At 35.4% G+C, this 22,927-nt stretch overlaps 1 protein-coding gene across 3 annotated transcripts in view; it reads left to right on the forward strand.

Moving 5' to 3' along the window:
* The window catches only part of ELP4 (elongator acetyltransferase complex subunit 4), a 2,241,348-nt gene that overhangs the window by 66,445 nt on the left and 2,151,976 nt on the right, over positions 1–22,927 (forward strand). For 2 of the 3 annotated variants that reach the window (XM_044058959.1, XM_044058962.1), the window contains exon 2: positions 5,742–5,777. The exons of the other annotated variant lie outside the window; for it this stretch is intronic. In XM_044058959.1, coding sequence (XP_043914894.1) covers positions 5,742–5,777 — 36 coding nt within the window. The remainder of the gene's footprint in view (positions 1–5,741; positions 5,778–22,927) is intronic. 3 annotated transcript variants of the gene reach the window in all.

Consider the following 22,927-nt stretch of genomic DNA (forward strand, 5'->3'; position numbering starts at 1 on the left):
GTGCATTGAACTATACCACCCAATGAGCCCATTTTATTTGGCTCAAAAAATAACCCTTGCAGCAGGAACTCGTAATTTGTATGGAGATTTGTATTTAGAAACTGTGTAGATAATCAGTGGATCAAACCAGTAGATTAAGTCACAACCTTAAGCAGCTTAGGCTTCTTAAGTAACTGAAATCCTACTTTTTAAACCTAACCAAATGTATATGTTACATTCCACACAGCTTTGTTGTAGCTTACTTCAGTATTTACTGACTTAGATTTTTTTCTTTTGTAACTTTCTCGCAATTTGTGTAAATGTTTGTTTTTCTGTATATCAATACCTTTACATTCTTTTCCCATACCTCTCAACTTCCAGATTTTCACAGAATGTTCAGATTTTTGCTTCATATTTTTCATATGTTCCTCACAAAATTTGTGGTGTTTTGACAAATCAGTGGGAATTGAAGTCACTAAATAATGATAGACATTTGAGTTTCATTCTTCATACCCTTCACAAAATTCATGTTAACACAACCTGTTTTCCTAGCAGCTTTCAAGTTTATAACAACAATATTTAAAATCTATTCCTTTATTTGGGCCTTTGTCCCATATCATTTTTGACTTTGTTCAGATTTATTGTGCTAAGAAGTTGAGAGGTATGCTTTTTACCTTAAATGCTATTTGAACTTAAAAGACGTAAAACCAATGTATTGTACACTAGAGCTTAAATACAGTCCCTCTACACACTTAACTCCTAAATCTCTGTTTCTGATTACAGTTCACTACTGCACAAGCTGCAAAATATCATCATATCTCTGTATGCAAGGCTTAATCTGACACCAGAAGGGACATTCTTCAGAAATCTTCATACAATATGTCATTTTATAGTAGAAATACCTAAACAAGAACATCATTTCCAGTCCGTTACCCGAGGCCAGATGTCAGCCCATTATTCCCAGTAGTACCCTTGTTTTAGCCATACTAGTGGGCAAGATCCTTAAATTTAAAAATTGTTTTCCATTGCTAACAGAAGTATATTTTCCCATCAGTCTGCTGTACCACCCAAAACTCTGATATTCTTGTCTGTATCATCTAGCCGCAGGGCTTTTTCATTTAATATGTCTTCCACCTGGAGTAATCTTATGTGTGTCATTCATAGTCTTCCATCTCTCTTATCCTTTACGAGGGAGTTAAAGGCTTACCCAGTATTAACTACTTACTGCAACACACAATACAGATTACCTTAATATCCCCTCCAAACTCCTCTTGTCCTAACCCCTTCAGAGGCATATTTGTATTGTTGCTGTCTTTTGAGAAAACTCCTATAATACATCTTACCTCAGGTTTGGCTTTGGAAGCCCTCCATCACATCATATCTATGCGCACCTGAGTCTGAATGGAAACCTCTATAAATTTGTCCTGTTTCTTATCTTTTTCAGGATGATTAAACTTCTGTTAAAGTGCAACTAATGTCAACTCCGTCTTAGATATTTACAAAACGATCTATTTGTTCACTCATTGTGCACATGTTTTGAAGCTTTTTGAAATTAGGTAAGTAAACTATCCTTGTTGTGTCATCAGCAGTCAGAAAGTGTAAGCATTACCTGATGTCCTTACATTAACTAGTACAGTATTCTTAACAGATGGGATTCCCTACTATGGAAGCCCGAACATCCGGCCAGCCTGCCAAAGACTACTTGTTACTTTTAAAAGGTACGCCGAACGTCCCACAAACACTCCTAGGGCATAAAGGTGACATTCAGGCCTACCATAATCAGAACTACTTTGCCGTCAGTCTGAACTTTTCTTTTTACCATTGGTCTGTTTACCTGCATCCTTTTTCTGCCAGATGAACGCATTTTTCATTCTTTAGTGAGTACCTACGCCTGTTTGCTGAATTCCATTGCAGTTGCAGATAAGTGCCCCATTGAGGATTTTGTTTTTTCTTACTTTTTGTGCTCCTAGGGGTTAATGTCATCCAGGAAGGGTAAATACCAATGTGGGAGACAGATTCCCCATAAAGACCGCCATAAGTGTCTAGGAGCTTCTCATCACACAAGACAAGGGATCTCTCATCCATCCCCACCTGTCCACGCTTCAACTAACACTGTGGGAGAAAAGATTTTGATTCCTCACAGACAGCTTTTTTACTGAGGATGTGCTGCATGAGGCCAGGAAACCTACTACTAGGAAATCCTATTTATCCAAATGGAAGAGGTTTTCTATTTGGTGTTTGTCTTGTAACCTGGATCCACTTATTTGGATGTTCCTTTGGTTCTGTCTTATTTGTGATGTGCTCTATGTTGGTTTGGCCTATTTTATTAAGACCCACTTATCAGCTATCTGTGCTTTGTCTACTGCCTTCTCTAGCTTCTAGATTTGAGGTTAAACAATTTCTTAAAGGAGACCTTAATATTAGACCTCACAGGAAGCCTGTTCCTCCTCCCTGGGATCTTAATTTTGTTTTAGAGAAGTTGACTTGGGCTCTTTTTGAGCCTGCTGCTTCAGTTTCCTTGCTACATTGCTCCTGGAAGACTGTTCTTTTGTTAGCTCTTACTTCTGCCAGATGGGTGTCTGGGTTGCAGACCCTTATGGCTTGTCCTCCTTTTTTGGTCTTATGTAAGGACAGGGTGTCCTTGCGCACTAACCCTTTTTTATGCCTAAGGTGGTTAATAAGCTATCACTTACTCAGTCTGTTAATCTGCCTACTTTTTCCCCTGTCTGCAATCTGACAGTGAGAGGGTGCTGCATACTTTGGACATGCATAGGTAACTCGGGGGTTTATTTGGATAAGAGTAAGGCTGTTTAAAATCTTATCAGTTATTACTTTCTTTCCAACCTAGATCTTTGGGACTTGCCGTATCCAAGCAAGCTATTTCTCTTGCATTTCTAAGGCTATTTCCTTTTGTTACACTTTTCATGGCAAGAGCCTTCCTTCTTCACTTAAGGCTCATTCTACTAGAGCTGTGGCTTCTTCACGGGCTTTTTTCAAGGGTCTAGATGCTAATTCTATTCTTGAGGCAGCTACCTGGACTTCTGTGCATACCTTTACCGAGCACTACAAGTTGGATGGTATCTCTAGAGCTAGTGCTGGTTTTGCCAATGCCGTTCTTCATGGCTTTTTAGGGGGCTTTTCTGTGTCTTCCCCCTCCCAAATTTCCTCTTGAGCTTTGGCACTCTCCCATCTTTTTAAGAATACTGCATCAGTGAATGTAAGGACATAGTTCAGTTGTGTAAAATCTTACCATAATGGTAGATGTCCTTGTCTTCACTGATGCAGTATATGTTCCCTCCTTCCATCCCCCTAGTCTTCTGCCTTCCTGGATGCACAGGTTACTTCTTAGGTTACTTGGACTGTGTTCCTACTGGGGCATTCAGTTCTGATTATGGTATTCCTGAACGTCACCTTCATGCCCAACGCTACACAAGGAGTGTTTAGGTGATGTTAGTCATATCTTTTTAAAAGTGATGAAGTAGTCTTTGGTAGATTGGCTGGATGTTCGAGCTTCCACGGCAAGGAATCCAATCGAAGTATACTGCAGCAGTGAAGGCAAGGGCATCTGCCATTATGGTAAGCTTTTACACAACTGTACTTTATTTGAATTCACATTTTTACTTTTCTGCCTATTGCATTTTGGTCATGGCTGAAAACAGGGCTGTGGTTCAATCTACTTACCTGACAAAATATATTTTATAATAAGTTTACATAAGTAAATAGATGGATATCTAGATTATCGTGATTGTCACAGAGTGATACTTTTAAAGAAACGAGACAGCAAGTGAACTTTTTACTGTCTAGACTTTACTTGATAGAATAGCATCTTATTATTTTTAGGTGTACTGCAGATAAATTATGTTTTGACAGTGTCTTACTAAACTGAGGGTATTTTCTACACTTTGCTTTGTTCTCTTCCTTGATAATATTTCAAGACATGATACATGTTTTAATGGAGGATGCTTTCAACACTTTAGTTTAATGACTTCTTTATGATAATTTTAGCACATAACTTTAATCTGTAAATATTTGGGTCTGGGTTGCCAAAATATAGAATTTGTTCATAGACATTTAGTCACTTTAAGTATTTCAGTTTTAAGTTGGTCCTTTGAATTTGACTAAACTTTTAGTATATATATTTTATCTGAATATCATACAACTGTGAAGCATTTTACAGCAACATGAAACCTTTGTTTATGATTTGCTCGATATGAGAACTGTTTTGTTTACAGTTTGATATAGGGACCATCTGTTAGGATGACAAAATGCAGCATATGTATTTTTTACAAGACACGTGAAATAATGCCATTTAATGGAGTTGGTACACACAGGAAACTGGACGCCACAGTTTAAGAATGTGTCCTTTCCAAGGGAAGAGATGTCTGTCTTTCTAGGGAAGAGATACCTAAAGCTGTATGCACTAACATGGGCAACCTTGCCTGAAAAGCTCTATCTAGTGTGAGGAGCCACACTACTATGGGCAGATTAACCTTTGGAAAAAGTACAAAGCAAGTTGACCATTATGGTATGTGACATGCCTTAACAAGGTGTGAGTAGATTTAACAGCCTTGGAGTTGAATCCAAAACTTAATGCCAGTCTTCCAGTCTTTCCATCTGTTACAAACTAATGTAAAAACAAAGAAACCTTAAGGAACAAAGCAGTATGCTAAAAAAAAAAAAAAAAAAAAATGTAAGGCACAATTTAAATAAATATGCATAAAAATCATAAAACCAAAATGCACCAACGTTTTTGCAACGAGAAGCAATCCATTTACACCCTCACATAGGAGTCTTTCCCTTTACTTAAATATACTAACTCCACATCACAGAACTGTGGGAAAAGAGCAGACTCCCCCCTCCCCCAAAAAAAGGGTTAAACTCCTTTTTATAGCAGCATCAGAAAAGAAACACACACTTTTTTTTTGGCACACTGTCCATTTTTTAATTAGAAACTTGAGACTATTTGCTTGTGTTTATAAAGTTGAGTTTCATGTCTGTCCAAATTATAGGCCCACATTTAACTTCCTAAAACAGATATTTTTAAGTAGTATAATATATTCTTTTTTGTTGTATTGTAAACTTTATATTGAAAAAAATATCTATTGTTATCTGATTTTGTGTATCTTTTCTTCTAACAAGCTCTGTTATGTTAGGTATAAATGTTCTTGTGTTCATTTGTAGTCTTTCTGAAAGATGTTCTACTACAGTTAATTACTCGTGTGATGTAGATGCATGTGTCTATGCAGCAATAGTTTAATTACAGTGCAGAAGTATACCACCAGCTGTATCATTTTCACTTTTATACACACAAAACTCTTGCTATGGAAACTATTGTGCCATTTCATAATTTAAAAACTGTAAACATTAAATTTGCTGGTCTTTTAGCTGTTGGCCAGTTGTCTTAGGTTTTCATTTTAAGAATTGCAGTAAAAAAACAGTTTTGTTATTTATAATGCAAAAACATACTTCGGAATGTGTTACCAATTAGTAACTGACTTTGAGGCTGCACTTATTATTCTGAGATTCAAGTAATCCTGAAGTCCTAAAGAGCTATACTGTCGACTGGTCAGAACTCCTTTGTGAAACTTGGGCTTGCTCTGCATGGTACTACTATGTTATTCCCTTGTGTGTTACATGCTTGTCTGTACAGTATATTTCTACTTCATACAGTTGTTTAAAATTTGAATTTAATGTTTGAGTATTGTGTCATCTTGACTGAAATATATATATATATATATATATATACATATTTTTAATTTCAGGAGGTGGCTTAGCTGTTGGAACCCTCTTACTCGTTGGTGAGTATACAACCTAAATATAAATGGTCAGTTTTTGCAGACTAGGTAAATTTAAATCTGCATAAAGATTGAAATACACTATATGTTTTCAAAGAATGCATTTTATTTTTTTCATAGCTTGTGTCTGAATTCTGAGATATGAAAAAATCTTAACAATTATAAAGGTTCAGGGAATGTACTGTCGTATTAACAGTTTAACAATAAAATTGTGCTGCTGCTGAGCCAGGAAAAGGGGCCGCAATAAAGAAAATCATTGAAGTACTATCAACAAAGAAAAAACTGATCTATATTGGGATTAAACAGCTATTTATTCTAAACTCTGATTGCTTATATTACACGAATTAAAAGTTGTCAGCCGTATCTTGCAGTCTTGGCAGTTGTGCAAATGAAAACAATATGCAGGCTTTTTACAACTAGAGAGTAAAATTGCTGCATGCTGCCTAGCAACACAGTTGCACTCCACAGCTAAAAGCTTTGCTCAATCCACAGGATATCCGGGACATTTTAAACTGATGATCATGGCACTGATCTTTACAGATACTATTTCTCATGGCTTTTATGCTAGAAAAATTCAAATCATAATGTTGAAAGACCTATGAAATGTTGCAGTAAGGGCATCAGGAGATCAGAGCACTTATTTGAAATGAAAGACCTCTAACTTATTTTATCTTGGCACAGCTGCATGTAACTGTTTAAAGTTGCATCTTTTTTCCACATATTAATGAACTAATGTGTAAAAGCTTATGTTCAGTATTATTTGTTGTATGTCTATTAGTTTCTGTCCCCAAAGATTTTCAGGGTGAAAGGAAGAGTGTCTCCTTTGTGCATACTGTAATTACTTTGAGACTGCAGGTGTCATTGGCGTGCATAATTTTATTGTGTGCATGTGTGTGTGTGTACGTATCTAATATATGTATGTAAAAAAAATATTCACATGTGCTTATGTGCATTTATTTCTGGCCATTTGTCTTTTACTAAATTCTGCTGTAATCAAAATTAGATCTGTAGTAGTTGCTCTGTTTACTTCTTTACCACACTTGAAGTGATCCAGACCCTCGGGCGTACTGGTACTGCACAGAAATTTCTCCATACCTTGCACATTACATCGTAGACCATTAGCTGTGTTCTATAATCTTCTACATTACCATTACTTCCACTAGTTCCTAAATTAGTTCCTTTGGAGGATTAAATGCTTATTTTTTTGGTCACATTATACTGGATAATTTAATCATGTAATAGTGGATTCAGGTGCCATTAAATTATTTCCATGCTATAGATCAAGACTCTTTATTAGTTTTATGGCGTGAATGCCTTTTCAGGGCAGCATGCTAAATATTTGGTGTTTACTGCTGCTTTTAAATTTAGTTTGTGTTATTATCTGACATAGTCTTGTGAATAGTAACTTCATGGCATTTTGAGAAGGGTACCAATCAAGTTTCAAAATGCATTGCTGGCTTTATTTCACTGCTAAAATGCATTACATTGGAATAAAGATGTATGCAATGTTTTGCTTAAAATTACTCCTTTATAAACCTGGCTTTATATAGCACTTAAAATGTATTTCAGTTTGTTTTCCTGATTCGCACGTATAATGGCATTAACAGTAGAAGACTAGTGCACTTGAAATTTGTGGGTGATTTGTAATAAAATACTGATTATGATTTAAGAAGTGTCTTAGAAAATGTGAGTGATGATTTGCGTTTTGTTCACCAAATTAAAAAAAAAACAGCTTACTAAGTTATTCTCCTTTTAGTTGTTTCTGTGCTTATTGTATCCTATCTCATGGTATGATTACTGGTTATTTTGTGCTCAAAAATTAAGTGGGGCTACAATGATTATTTAAAAGAATACTTGCACGCATATGCTTTTACTGAGAATTATGAGAGTTAGTACACCTTGTTGATGAGCTATCTTTATAAAGTGTGTTGTGGATAACTGATGGCCAGCCTGGAGTACTAATACCTCAATATTATTTCAATTGACTTTTCTTTTTGGCATACCTATGAATATCTTGCTGAGGATGTGGTTTATTCTCTTTATTTATACATTTTTTGATTGGGGAACGTATTGAATTCCAGCTCAGTGATGCAGGCTCTGTTTTGTCTGTCTCTTGGATATGTAATGTTTAATAAAAAAAAACCTTATTCAATAATGCAGCAGTAACAAAGAGCAGTTGTGAGGACAGCATAATTAAAAAAAAAAAAAAAAAAAAATGGAGCCCTTTTCATAAATCGTCATGGTCATAAAACATTTCCTAATACTTGAATGAGACTTTAAAATTAACGCACTAAAATCCTGCTGTCAAAAATCAATTGTATTTACTTATTTTTTATTTTATTTGATTTGTTTTAACAGTTCAGGCGCAAGCTGCACACATACTAATCTGTACTAAAGGAGCTGAATATTCAAGTAATTTGGTTTTATTATAGAATCGGGGATTTAACCTTGTTTTATTATTAACTTGTAAAAGCTGACACATGGCTTCATGTTGTAGAGGAATAAAGCTCTGTAAATAACACAGCAACCAGGGTTAGAGTAGCAGCCTTATTTCTGATGGAGCCATCCAAGAGGGATGCAAGTGAATGGACAAAACCAGTTCATCCATCCGTGGGGTTGAGGGTAGATGGCCTGGTCCACAGTTGTTGTTGTGTCTTTTGGCTTTTCCCGGTTAGGGGTCGCCACAGCGGATCTCTGGTCCACTAATGATTGGCAGTAGATTTTTATGTGCCTAGTTGCTAGCCCTGACACACAACCTTCAACGAAGGTACCCCCATTCATGCATGTCTCCACACAGAAGATGCTCTAGCTGAGAATCGAACAGGACAACGTCTATCTGTGAGGCGACAACAGTAATAACAAAAAATACTGGAAACTGAATGTTTTTTGCAACAGGGCAGCAGGACGGGCCAGGGAGAAGTACTATGTTCACTTGCTTTTGCCATTGTTGGTGTGCGAGTAGAAATGCATGTCAGTTTTGCTGGTGTTGAAGATGTCTTACATGTCCAGGCCACAGCAAATCCTTGGCGGTTGGTATGGTTAAAAAAAAAAGAAAAAAACCTCAGGATTGTAGAGAATAAAACCCTAATGCCACCAATGTAACCATCCCTTGTAGTTGTGTGTTTTGGGGACAGCTGGGTGACATCCCTCTTTCTGTTGTCCACTAATCTTGGAATGACATCAGAAGTGGATGAATGGGGCAGCAGTTGACAGGTTGATGTCATACCAATCAGATGTGGGTAGAAAGATTTCGTCAAAAATTGCAGCATGCTTTTTAAGGAACTTAAATTCATAATCAGACTATTGAGTCCTGTCCTTAAAGCAATATTTAGCTTAATTTCCAGCAACTGGTTTTTCGACTCAAGCCACTTTAAGCCTAGCTAAACTTACCTCAGATTTAACAAACTTTTGCTTAGGTGTCAGTACTCCAAGGAAGTTTACATTTACAATATAGGTTTGTACACATCACGCGTTCACGGGCTGCCCCCTTCCATCAGGGATATAGGTGCCAAACTAGGGATACAGTTTCAATTTCCCATCCATTGGTCTAAGATGAATTTGAATAGGGTTGGGGATGAGCTTTGCTTCACATGGATGGGAAGCCTGTTCCAGAGAAGATGTGTAATTTTACTTAATGTGGTAAATGTTGCCCATTTACTTATTAGGACACAACTGCACTCAAAAAACGATAGTTCTAGTTTGACTGCCACAGGGATCAATCTTAGGAAACTTTTCCACTCTTAACTTGGCCTGAGACCCCTCCCCCCAATCATTTACTATTCACAGACAACATCGTCCTAGCAAAATAAAAAAATATATATCTTATTTCAGCTGCTTTATAACAAGATTTCAATTTCATCTGAATGGACAGTAAGCTAGCAGTCGCTGCAACCATATCTTTTTTTTGCATTTTTGGTACTGCTGAAAGAATTGCTGCAGCCATACAAGCAATTATTACAGATCCCTCAAAATACATTACCCAATAAAACAGTACAGAGGTACTTAGGAATACAACTAGACAAGACTCGTATATGCTCTGCCTATTATAGCCGTAATGCCTGGTCAGCATATAACCCTACCAGAAAAACAGAAAATAAAAAATTAAGATTTATTCATATTGCAACTAAAGTGAACATCACTGCATTAAAATTCAGAAAGCTAGACTGCTACCAATGGCTGACAGAAGAAATTACCTGTTAATTTTAATCTTCTTATTGATAGACTGCCCATCCCTAATTAACTTATTCAGCCCACATAAAACTACGTGCATCTTGAGAACCACTGACAGCCTTAAACTGAAATGACCACAGGACTCTGGTTACATGTGAAAAGTCTTTTCCTAAATTCACTCCTGCTTGTTGGAAAACACTCCCTAGTAATGTAATGCAAGCACTTAAACTATTAAGAAGTTAAAGCAATACCTTCAGGAAGAATTCAAATGCACTTGCTTCAGATGCCCTACTAGATCATGATAATTTTTCTATTTTTAATTACTACACATCCTGCATCTGTATTAAATTTAGTTATTTTGTTTAGTAATGCTTACTTAAGCTGTATGTCTACCCATTGTGTCCTGTGTTAGGACATGTATCTTGACAGTAACTAAGAATTTTCTGTAAACCTTTATATGCTCTATATACATATACACTTTTGCATACAGTTCTGAAAATTGTGCCTTGTACCTTGCTTAGTATATTAATATGTAAATTGTACATCTGTATATGATTGCCAGGTATGAATTTGTCCTTTTTATATGCTGTCTATGTAATTCTGCTTACATGTGTTGCTACTGTATGACCTGGGTTGTACCGAAAAAGGTCACTGACTAGTCCACTCTCCTGGTTAATCAACAAAAATAAGTAGATCAATCCTAACCCTAAAACTTCAACCCTAATCATAAAATCTCTGTCTAACCTTAGCTCCATTCCTAGCCCTAATCCTAACCCTGCAACTATAATCCAATAATTTCCCTCCCTAATCTTAACCTTAAAACCTGTTACCTAACCCTTACTCCAAAACTCTGTCCCTAACATTAAAATTAACATAACAGACTAACTAGAACCGGCCAAAATTTATCTAAAAATATAATAAACAGAATCACCTATAATGCATGTCTCCCATTGTACTTCAGAAGCAACACACTTGCCTTTGGTAGGGTTATTTGCATTTAAGCTACGTTCACCACCCTCTGCTGCCTGCATGCTGAACATGGGAGAAATTTAAATGGATGCTTTAGAGTGATTTGTAGACTTGATTCTTCAGTATTCAAAATTACTTTCAATTTAAACTACTTTTCCCCTATCATTCCTTTATACTGCTATCTTGGCTGAAGGGCTGTGAATGTGCATACTTCCAAGCTTGAAAGTTGAATCTTGGAGTTCTGATTTCATTTTTTACTTTTATCACTAAGCCTGCGCATTTTTGAAGTAATACATTTTCCTGGGCTGTTTCCTTTTATTTTGATTGGCTTAATGTTGATCTCTCTCTCTCTCTGATGGTCTGCATCTCTTGCACTTCATTAATTTTACAAAGTGGTTTCTGATAGATGCTCTGTAATGTTCCTTATTGTAATTCTGCCTAAAAATAAAATTGAACTACAGTACATCAGATGCTTTTTGTAGTGTATGAACTATTTACCAAGCTTCAGTACATTTAACCATCATGTCACTGGTGAGCCCTGGAGCTGTGACTAATGTAGTTCGTAGAACAAATGTGCAGATCTGGACACTAATTGTTTTTATTCCTCCAGAGTTTGATAATCTGAGGGTAAGAGTACTTTTAAAGGGGATGCTTAGAGAGTGGTGGGCTTCCTCCCCACAGAAAATGTCCATTGGAAATTTGTTTTGGATGCTGCATGCATATTTGGTTTTGGAATTAAATCATTCACAAGCTGTGTCATATTTTGTTTTAGAATTGCATTATTCACAATTCTAGGACTCCGTGTCGCATATTAAATCTCATAGCATAAAGGTCATTAATGTTTATGATATGTACTTTGTACTGTCATCATCATCAACCCCCTTTTTCCCCATTTTCTACATGGGTCAGGGTGTTGCGTTAACTGTCGCCGTCTCTCTTGATTTACTGCCACACTCGTGTGACTGCCACAGATCATCTCTCACACAATCTTTCCCCCTATTTGCTGGACACCCTTCTTTCCTCTTGACTTCTTCCTGTCTGTCCTAAATCATCTTCACGAGATTGCCTTCTGCTTTTCTGCACATCCCCCACCACTTCTAGCTTGTCCTCCTCCTGAGTAACAGACTCTGGATTCCAAGCCAAGTGGCTTTCCCTTAAGTGCCCTTCCCTCTCGTCTCCTTGAGACATAGGATGCCCAGCCTCCTCTGCACCATAATGTCACTCACTTCCAAACTCTGTCCTCTCAGCGAACCTACATTAAGTGTAGCAATTCTTTGTTCATGTTTGGCAGGTTGATTGGTTTTACATCCAGCCTTCGCTCAGCAGAGCTGTCCCAGGTAACACATTCTGGGCAAGTGGACACCGGCCAGTAGCTTATTGACCCGGGGATGCTGGGCTTTATGGTAGGCACATACTGACCAGTAGGGGCACATACACCCCTCTCACCATTACCAAGGTCCCTGGCACAGGTCAGAGTAGGTTGTGTCCTCAACTCACTTATCACCGACAAATACCCGTGCCCATTTGGTAATGTTGGTCCACAGGACTGAATCACATAGAGTCATATTTTACACTGTCAAGAGGCTAGTCCTGCCATGGGTAGTAGTCTATGATTTGTGTTGTTCTGTCTTGAGGATACTGCGCAGCACAATAGATGCCCAAAGTGGTGGTTCTGTACAACTCTTATCCCTATAGGGCACCATGTACAGTCTGTGCTATTGCCTACAGCTCCATTCACTGGTGAGTTTTTGAGATAGAAACACTTGGCATGTTTTTTGGAGGTGGGAGGAACATTAGACACACAGATAACATGCAGACTCCAAACAGGCATTGGCCAGAGGTCAGGATCAAACCTTGTACCTTTTGCATGGGAGGTGAAAACCTTAACCATTATGGCAACTGGTGTGTTACTTTGTACTGGATTTGTTTTTAAAACTGTTATAGTGATTCAGATAAGTGCTGGTGCCCCTAGTTGACATTTAGAATTGTGTTGTAGAAGAGATTTACAGAGCTTCATGATTTGGGTAGTGCTATTTAGATGAAAATGTGTAGTTCTTTTGGGATTGCATTAGTTTTGAAGAAATAAGCAGGTAACAAATGTCTTTAACATCTAATTTTGTAAACCATTTTCTAGTACTGTCCACTGTTCTCTTCTGTGAATTTACTCTGCTCCACATGAAAAATGACAGCTTATACATTTCCAGACACTTAACTAATTTGGAAAGTCTTTGTCAATGTGATACATTCTGAGTTCATGGTGTGATGGCCTGTCTCTACCCCGATCCAGTAATCAAGAAGCTTCAGTCCTCACCACTGACACTGGTGGGAGACGGCCACTAAAACAGGAATGGATTTGCACCGTATTTTCAAATGCAGTTCTCTGCATCAAGCAGTTTCCCCCAAAAGCACACAGGGAACATGCTCCAGACCTGGGGCTAGACCGTCTCTCCAGATCCCAAACAAGATTCACTTTGTAGCACTGTGTCCCATTTCCACGTGTTTGACACTCCCACAACTGAGTATTTCATTTTCACACACACACACACACACACGCACGCACGCACACACACACACACACACCCTGGGAAAGGCTGGCACAGATTTACTAGCTGTGCCCCCCTCTGCCCAGACTACAAGGTAACCACTCTGTTACCGGTCAGCCAATCTAAAGCTCTTACAAGGGTATCCAGTTAGTGAGTAAAATCGATACTAATATTTATGGCAGAGTGTAACCAAAGTAGTGAGGCTTGAGTGGCCAAGGGGGTCACTAAAATAAGCACAAGTACTCTCAAGCTGTTAAAAGTATTCTCTAAAGTACCAGCCCCAATGAAGGTTATAAAAATATTTAATAATAAAATAATAAAATAGAAAACATGAGAATACTAAATATTGAAGTACAATAAAGACCAGAGTTGAATTCAGTCACAGGAGAAATAAAAATAACACAGATTCACAGAGATGCAAAAAACAGTACTTTAATCTCACTGTATTTCCTGACTAAAGAATAACTGTTCCCTAGCTAACTTAATACAGCTAAGCAAGCTAGTAAGCCAAGGTGGTGAGCTGCAAACTTGCACGGAACTGAACTAACTGAGATAACTGATATAGATATTTTATATTAGAAATATTATATTTATTTTATAAAGAAAGCAAAACAAACTGCTGTGAGAGTTCCATCCTCTTTGTGCTGTTTATAGAACAACATATTTGATCACCTGACTCTGGTACAGTATACACTTAATGCTTTGCTAAGATATTTTCCCTTCTAGAATTCTTTCTTTAAACATGTACATTTAAATCAGTTATAATAAAACTGTTACATTTTTTTTTAATACAAGCATCTGTACAAGTAAGTGTGATAGTCAAGTAATGGAAAATTATTTACAAAACTCCAGCTAACTATACTGGCATATGTTGCACATGCACTGCCCTATTCTCCTTGGCACAGATGGCAATACCTGAAATCATCACACATGGTGATACTAAAACATCAATTAACACTATCCTCATAGCATTACATAATTTAATGGCTCAATAAGTGTCCATCTTGTGTGCTGATAGAGTGCATTTAATGTTCTACCTTCCCTCCATTTCTTCCACCCACCCTCATGTTTTTTCCGCCAGACCTTTTTTGTCTTTTTTTAAACCTTTATTGAATTATCACTTGACATATGTAAGCTAACATTTATATAATTGTAATCAAACCTTTTTAACAATTTTACATTCACAAACATTATACATCACATATATTGTTTTATACAATGTAATTAATTCAGCATTGCGTAATTTAATTCCTGCCTTCTCTTAATCCTCAGTCCTCCTCCAAACCATTACACAACTGTACACACCACATACCTTGCCAAAGCTTTTGACACTATTCTCCACTCAGGCATAGTAGAAAAGCTAAATAAACTTGTCACCAGCTGGATTGCCATCTGGCTCACAGGATGCAGATAACCAAATGGGGAAGTTACCACCACAGAGACCAGTCACCAATGGAGTTCCCCAGGGTTCTTTTTGCTAGGACAACTTCTGTTTGGCATCTCCTTTTCTGAAGTAAAAGCCAATACCAAAAGGATCTGACTGACCAAGTTTGCAGATAGCTGCACGTTAGGAGCACTCAGTCAATCCCCAAATGACCTGGCATCCTGCAGGAAGGTTTTCCTCCAATAGTAAAAAACAAGGAATACCACAGCAACTCAAAAAAACACCAATAAGGAGGTAGTCAGAGGTGAGATGAAAAAGAAGATCTTTTAATCTATAAGAAGCATTCGTTCTGGTACCTTGGCAATTTGCCTTCAGTGGAACACTAACCATGTAAACACATCTTCTTTTTATATTACAATCAATTAATTCATTAAATAATTACATTAAATCATTGTCCAATTAATGCTTCAAATATACTTCAAACACATTCAGCTAAACATTATTATGTGAAACAATGCATACTCACTACGTGTTTTATGTGCTACTTTTACACTAAACAGTGTAAAATTAAACTAAATACATATCAATTCATTTAACTGCAATTTCATAACTTGTTTGACACTTTATATAAAACTCATTGTTTCCTAAATATGCACTGCAATAAATAAATAAATACATAATACATTTAAATACATATAAATATTCAAATATTTAAATTTCATAAATATGACTCAAATTATTTCATAACTCTATATTTTATACTGTAAGTCCACTCTCTAAATTCATTCCTCTAGGGTATAATGTGTGGTACCCTAAAATCATTCTGTGTTCTAATCTAATCTACTTAATGCTGCCTCCAATACCTGATGCCAAAATCATGGTCTGAAACTAAATGCCAAAAAAATTATTATTGTAGCCTTTGGGAAGTCATCTAGCCTAGGAAACTACCACACTGGCAGTATGTCTAAGAATTGACCCTGTTTTTGGATTTGGGAACTCTGTGGACAATGACCTTAATTTTGACCAATGTGTCTGTTGTTGTATGCAGGTCTATCTATATTGTATAGCTTATAAACAAAAGGATTATGTCTAGATCTAGGGGTGCCATTGTCCACCTTTATTCTGCCCTCATTAGGCCATTTATTGAATGTAATGCCCCGTTTGGCATACACCTGTCCAGACACATGAAACAACTGGAGCACCCACAGAGATACCCAACTAAAGGGATACAAGGCCTGAACAAAATGTCCTTCATGGAATGACTTGAAGCCCTATCACTAGACTGAATATCCTACAGACTTTTAAGAGGTGACCTGTGTCTGGCATGCAACGTATCCTCTGACTCCTTACTGATAGATTTACTGTACATCAGCAAGTCAGATGGCATCAGAATCAACAGAACAGTTTAGAGGTACAGATATATTTTATCAAGGATACTGTTGCTGTTGAACAGGCTCCCAGTTCAAGTAAAACAAAGTTTATCCCTGTCCATTTTCAACAACTTAGATCTATGGATGGGAAATAAAAAAATTTTCCCAGATCTGCCCCCCCGTACTACTAATGAGCAGATGCTGCTCCTGAATGCTTTATCCCATGCATGGGTCCCCTCTAATTATCTGTGGTATGATCGCATTTATTCTCATTAGGGGAGATAATATAATTGTCCTTTCCCATCCCTTGGCTGATAATATATAACCAAATGGGATAGGTTATTTTGAGCACAAATAGGGAAATTAGCTAGGTTTAAAATGTCCAGCAATGGCAGCTAGCTTAGTACTTACCAATGAACCCATTATTCTTAGTTTCCATTTTTTGTGTGTTTTACTCCTACCCATTTCTAAATATCTCACTTCCTGTTCTTTTATCTGCATTACAATTTTGACTACTTCAAGTATGGTTGGTTTAGACTTTGATTTCCATTTTCTAGTAATTGCCCTTTTTTTTTACCAGTCATCAGAATTAAACTTAAGACTTTACTATATTTAGACAACTCAGATTCTGTATCCCAGCTCAGAAAAAATAATTTCCTTAGTTACATTCATTTGCTCGCTCAGTATTCCTGATGGAGTACTCTATAGAGAAATTTTAAAGTCTGCCAACTTATAACACTCCGGGAACATATGCTCCCAGGTACCTCTTTCTTAGAATTTTTCTCTCTTGAATGATTTTATGGATTCCCTGTCAGACAAACATTCTGATAGCCATTCCGTGGGGTTACTGCCCCTTTATAAAGCAGTCCTCCTGCAGATCAGTAGGAAAGCTAGTTCCTGCAATAATGTTGACTGTGCCCTCCCTTTTCACGACCTTTCCTTCTTGATGATCTCTTCATGTCTCCCAAACCTGTATAATAATATTGTACCCACAACCTACATTATGGTTTGTAGTACAAAGGGCTCCATCTCCTGTAGTCTCTTGCCATAGCCTTTCTTCTTCATGGCACGCAGCTTTCTGATATTCTTTCCTTGTCTGACCTGCAGGAGTAATTGAAATTTTGTTTACCACTGCTTAGCAAAGTGGAAATTTTAATTCTTTGCTGTATCCCACACTGCTACCATAGTTGTTTCACTTTGCTTCTGGTGTTTCAGTCCAGGTGTGATAACGTATTCCTCTCACTGTCATTTTTTTGCACCATGAGTTCCCCTGTAAGTCATCTGTTACTTCACAGTAGGATTGTGGGGGCCTACATGCAATACTTAAGCAATAACCCATGCCTGGATGTGGGTAATGCTGGATTTACCCATGGTTGGTGTGGTTTGGTCATGAGGGTGAAGCCAGAGTGATCAAACAAAGACAACCGTGGGTAAATCCAGCATTGCCCACACCCAGAAATGGGTTATTGCTATTATACAATGACATTATTTAATTAAAAAAAATACTTACTTTTCTTAAATAATGTCCTTGTATAACGGCACCGTGCTGTCCTTCCGCCACTGGACAGCTCTGCTTTGCCATTGCTGATGTACTGCACATGTGTTTGGAACTTGCATTCCCACACATAGTACATCAGTGCTCGGGAAAGTAAGCAACAGAGAAAAGAAGATCTACGTTGCTACGCTTTTTTTTTTTTTTTTTTTTTTTTTTTTTTTAAACCCTTAAAATTAAAAAATATATCAACGGAAAATAGTCCAGGCGATCAGACCTTTTTCCGTTGTATATTTCCAAAGGGCACGCTGGTTGGGCTGGTCAATCAGTGTGCTCGTTTTACGATGTTACCGGCCAGTCGTATAATCTGCATTGAACCTCAACTGCCATTTTTCTGCCCAGTGGATCAGTCTTTCCAATACATTCTTTACATTTCCCCATCTCATGTATCATCATGAACAGAAAAATATATCAGTTTTACTGAACCAGTTTTGTTTGCTTTCATGGGGATTGTTTTCCTCTGGATTCTGTTACATTTGTTGCCCCCACTACTAGGATATCACTCTTGCAGTCTTAATCATTTTTTTTTTTCAAATACATTTGAATGAATTCCATAGTATTTATACATAACATCTTAAATAACTATGTACACTATTTACATTAGCCTGACACAATAACAGATTTTAATTTATACAACTACTTTATAAGTATGTCTAGTCCATTATCAGAGTGTCTGATCAGTTATTGTATAGTGTCAGTCAACGATAAAACGTTTCCCCAAGGGTTGTTGATAAATGGCTTTGGATAAATTCTTAGTTCTTCAATTTTAATTTCCAATAATGCTGTGGAAGATTTCTACAGCTTACTGAAGAACAAAGTTGGTATTGTGTTTGTATTCCATCTTCTTGTTATACACTTCCTTGAATTTGCAAGTATAGTCCATACTAGATACATGTTTGACCTTTTTCACATTTAATAATACAGGCGCTTTAGTTAAAATAAAATGATACATTAAGTAAAGCTTGTAGAATGTTAATACCATTCCAAAATGGCTTAATTTTAACACAATCAAAGAAAATGTGCTGCTAATCTGCATTGTGTACTTGTTTACATCTCCAACATATTCCTTTTATGGAAGAACTAATTTTACTGATAATTTTACTGATTCTGTCTGGGGTTAAGAATGCTCTGTGCAAGCATTTCCAATTAAAAACTTTCCAGTATTGTGTAAAGGATGTGTATTTTATCAATAATAAGATATTTGTTTTAATTTATTCAGTTAACTATATTGAGTGTCCTTTTGTTAAATATTTCCAATATGAGGTTTTGGGTGTTTTTTATATAGTTTATCAATATTTTGTAAAATTTTGAAATACTGTTTCCCGTGTCAAAGTCATTATTTATGATTTCATATATGTATTTCGTAAATTTAGGTATTTCTTTAAATGAAGAATTGTTCATTATTTTACTTAAATCTTGCAAATATGACAGAATACACTGTAAAGTTAGCCAGTCCTGTTGTGGAATTTTGTATGTTGTTTTTATTACTTGCATATCTTAAACTTTTAGTTCTTTGATACATTGGAGCCAACAAACAAATCCTTTGTTCCCAAGAAATAATAATTACTCTATATATTTTATGTGGAAAGTTCTTTGTGACTATAAATGGTGTTAAAAGATCAAACCAGATTTTTAAATCTATATTTGCATTAATAATTTTCCTAAATTAGTTAATGTAATAATTAATCTTACGAGTTTTAATGGGTTTAGTTATGTTATATTGCATACTAATACATATGTGCCATGGCAGATTGTTTTTATCTATTTGAAATTATTTTTGTAAATCAAATTCATTTATTGATATTACAGTTAGTAATTCTTTCCAATTTGCAGAGTAATTTGGACTTATCCAATCTGAGATTGTTTTAGATGTTGATGCTTTTATATATGTTTCTATATCAGGAAAGTTTAATCCCCCCTTTTCCATGGTCTGATAAGTATTAAAGCTATTCTGTTTTTTTTTAGGAAACCATAACAATTTTATTAGGCGTGAATTTATTATTTTTTTAAGTATATTCCTTTCTGGTAACAGTTGTATTGATAAGGCTGTATATAGGATCTTGGGCAGTAAAACCATTTTTATTAACTGTAGTCCATCTTCAAATGTTAATATTATTTTGTTCCATTTTTCCACAGAGATTTTAATTGTATTGATATTATTGTAGTTTTTTGAGACTAATTCATTATTATCATTGTATAACTCCTTTCCTAGATATTTTAAGGTAGATTATTGTTTCCCTAAGATGTGATCCCCCTTAGTCTGCAGTTTTTTTTTATTTAAAAATAAACATTTTGATTTATTGAAATGGAGTCCTGAAGTAATGTGAAATTTGTCAATTAATATGCCTAATTCTTCTAATGTCTCTTTTGTATTAGATAATGCTAGTAATAAGTCATCAGCAAATAGCATTACTTTAGAATTGTATTGTTCATAAACATGTATTCCTTTTATTTTTATATTGTTAAGAATTGAATCTGCCAATATTTCAATAGCCAGAGCAAATAGAATCTGTGGCGTGGGACATCCTTATTTAGTGCCTTTTGTTATATGTATAGATTCAGAAGTAAAAGGACCTAACTTGACATACGCTAAATTATTTGTATATATATTCTTTAGGAGATTAACAAAGGATGTAGGCAATTCAAATAACATTAGGATTTTGAATAAATAGTCCCGATTTAGGAAATCAAAGGCTTTCTCTATATCTATGCCAATCCAGTGTTTCTTTATTTTCTTTATTAACATAATCTATAAGAGAAATTATCCTTTTAATATTGTCATGTGTGTGTTTATGATATAAAAATCCAGTTTGATCATTATGTATTGTTTTATATAGTGGTATTTTCATTCTGTTAGTTAATGTCCTAAATATCTTAGTCATTATTTAATAATGATATAGGTCTATATGAGGTACAGAGGTTTAAGGATTTGTTTTCCTTTAGGATTGGTGTGATTAAGGAATATCTCCAAGAGGGTGGTATTAAAGCTTGTGGTTGAATTTCTAATACTTTATGGAAGAGGGATAGTATCTTTGAAGGAAAAAGTGCATATATTTCCATAATTATGCCATCTGTTACCTGGAGGTTTATTATCTTTACCCTCTTTTAATGTATCTGTAATTTCTTTGTAGGATATGGGTGGTTGCAGATCTAGTTTTAATTTTCAGATTTTTTTTATATTAGAACATTGTTCTAGAGTTCATTGATCGATTATGTATATATATTTTTTGGAAATGTTCCATATAGTAATTTCTATATGCATCAAGAATGACACCTATATCTGAGGCATTTTTCCCTTTCTTTTCATTGAAGATACTGTTAATGTTAGCTTTTGATTGTATTTTGATTCTTGTGGATAAATTATGTAGCTATTTGGGAGAAGTGGCCAAGGTATTACTTTTTAGTTTTTCTAAAGCTAAACTAGTTTTATGTGTTAGAATTTCATTGTATTTATTGTTTAATACTTCTACATTCTTTTTCATCTCCAAATGATTTTGATTTTTTCAGCTTTTACTGACAAAAGTTTGGATTGTATATCTAATAATTCAGAATCCCATTCTCTGATTTTTTTTTTTATACCAAGTTAGGGTTTTACCATATATGTAAGCTTTTAATGAGTCCCATATCATTATTTTATTTATCTCTGTGGTGTAATTAATGTTTAAGAGTATCCAAGGTTTGAACTCTTTAATTTTAGTTGTATATGCCGGAATTCTGGAGTTAAAGATTAATGGTTTGTACCCATTTTGAAGTTTTAGTATCAATGAATTGTGGTCTGAAAATGGACAGGGAGTGATTGAAAAATTAATGATTTTAGAGTGCAAGTCATGGGTAGCAAATATTTTATGTATTCTAGTTTGGGTACCACATCTGTGATCTTGATCAGAAAATAACAAAGATTTATCTTCTTTAAATTTGAAAGTATCTACAAGATGAAATGATTCTACCCACTTGTTTAAAGCTTTTGATACAGCAGATGTACGCAGCAGTCTTTTATTTGTAGTTTCAGAAATATCAAATATACAGTTAAAATCTCCTCCTAATAAGTTGCCTTTATAATTATTGGAATTGAAATCCAAGTGTTTTTTAACAGTTCCTGTTCCAATGCCTGGGAACCAGTATAGATTGGCTAGGGTCCATATTCTGTTGTTATATTTAACTATTACTAATGCCATAAGGCCTTCTTTATCTTCATACTTATGAATGATTTCTGGGTTAATTACATTTTTTTCCATAAAATTGTTACCCCTTTTGTCTTTGTCTTATAAGTAGATTGAGCCAATATCATATATTCCTTAGGATTCCATTTGTAATTGTCATTTGTTTTGAAATGAGTTTCTTGAAGGAAGACAATTTGTGCTTTGTTCAATTTTAAATATTTCAGTAGATTTGATCTCTTGCTATGATTGTTTAAGCCATTGGTATTTAAAGATAATAAAGTTAAATCCATCTTTGGTTATTTAGACTACGTATTTGTTGTTTTATTGTGACCATTAAACATTTTCCTCTGATAACTATAAAGTATATGTTTGAGCTTTTAAAGGAAATTATCAGTTTTATACTTTGAGTATTTGCCAATAAAGTAATGTTTTGGTCAGGCATACTAAAAATGTTTTTGTGAAATAAATTTAAATTAATAAATGTTAACAAAACTAAGATCCACACTAGCCATGGAATGAAAATCATTCCTAATCTTATGGATAAACCTAAGTCCATCAGATTATCACTCATACCTTGACAATCCAGAACATCTGAGCTCCATAAATTGAATTATCATATGGAGAATATTTGTAATAGGAATAAGCAGTATTTATATTATTTTGAACAGATATAGTACTATTGTAGGTTAGACAGAATTCTAATACAATATAAATGTCTACTTATTGTATAAGTAAGTAATATTTACATGAAAGATAGATGACAAGCAATTCAATCATAGTAAAGTGGGATGTATCCTATATAAAACCTCAATAAAAGATTATAGCACACAGTCATTTAATATATTCATCCTTATTGATGAAGTCTTTCAAAACGTATTACTTAATATAAATAGATGGTTATAATATTTATACCTAATGTTTATAATACAGTGTATTTTACTGGATATTTCAGAAGTTATATTTCATTCGCCAGCATGTAAGTGATCACTTTGTTGCTAACTTACT

Source organism: Protopterus annectens, chromosome 17.part0 (genome assembly GCF_019279795.1).
Source record: "Protopterus annectens isolate FY-2018-M chromosome 17.part0, PAN1.0, whole genome shotgun sequence".
NCBI lineage: Eukaryota > Metazoa > Chordata > Ceratodontiformes > Protopteridae > Protopterus > Protopterus annectens.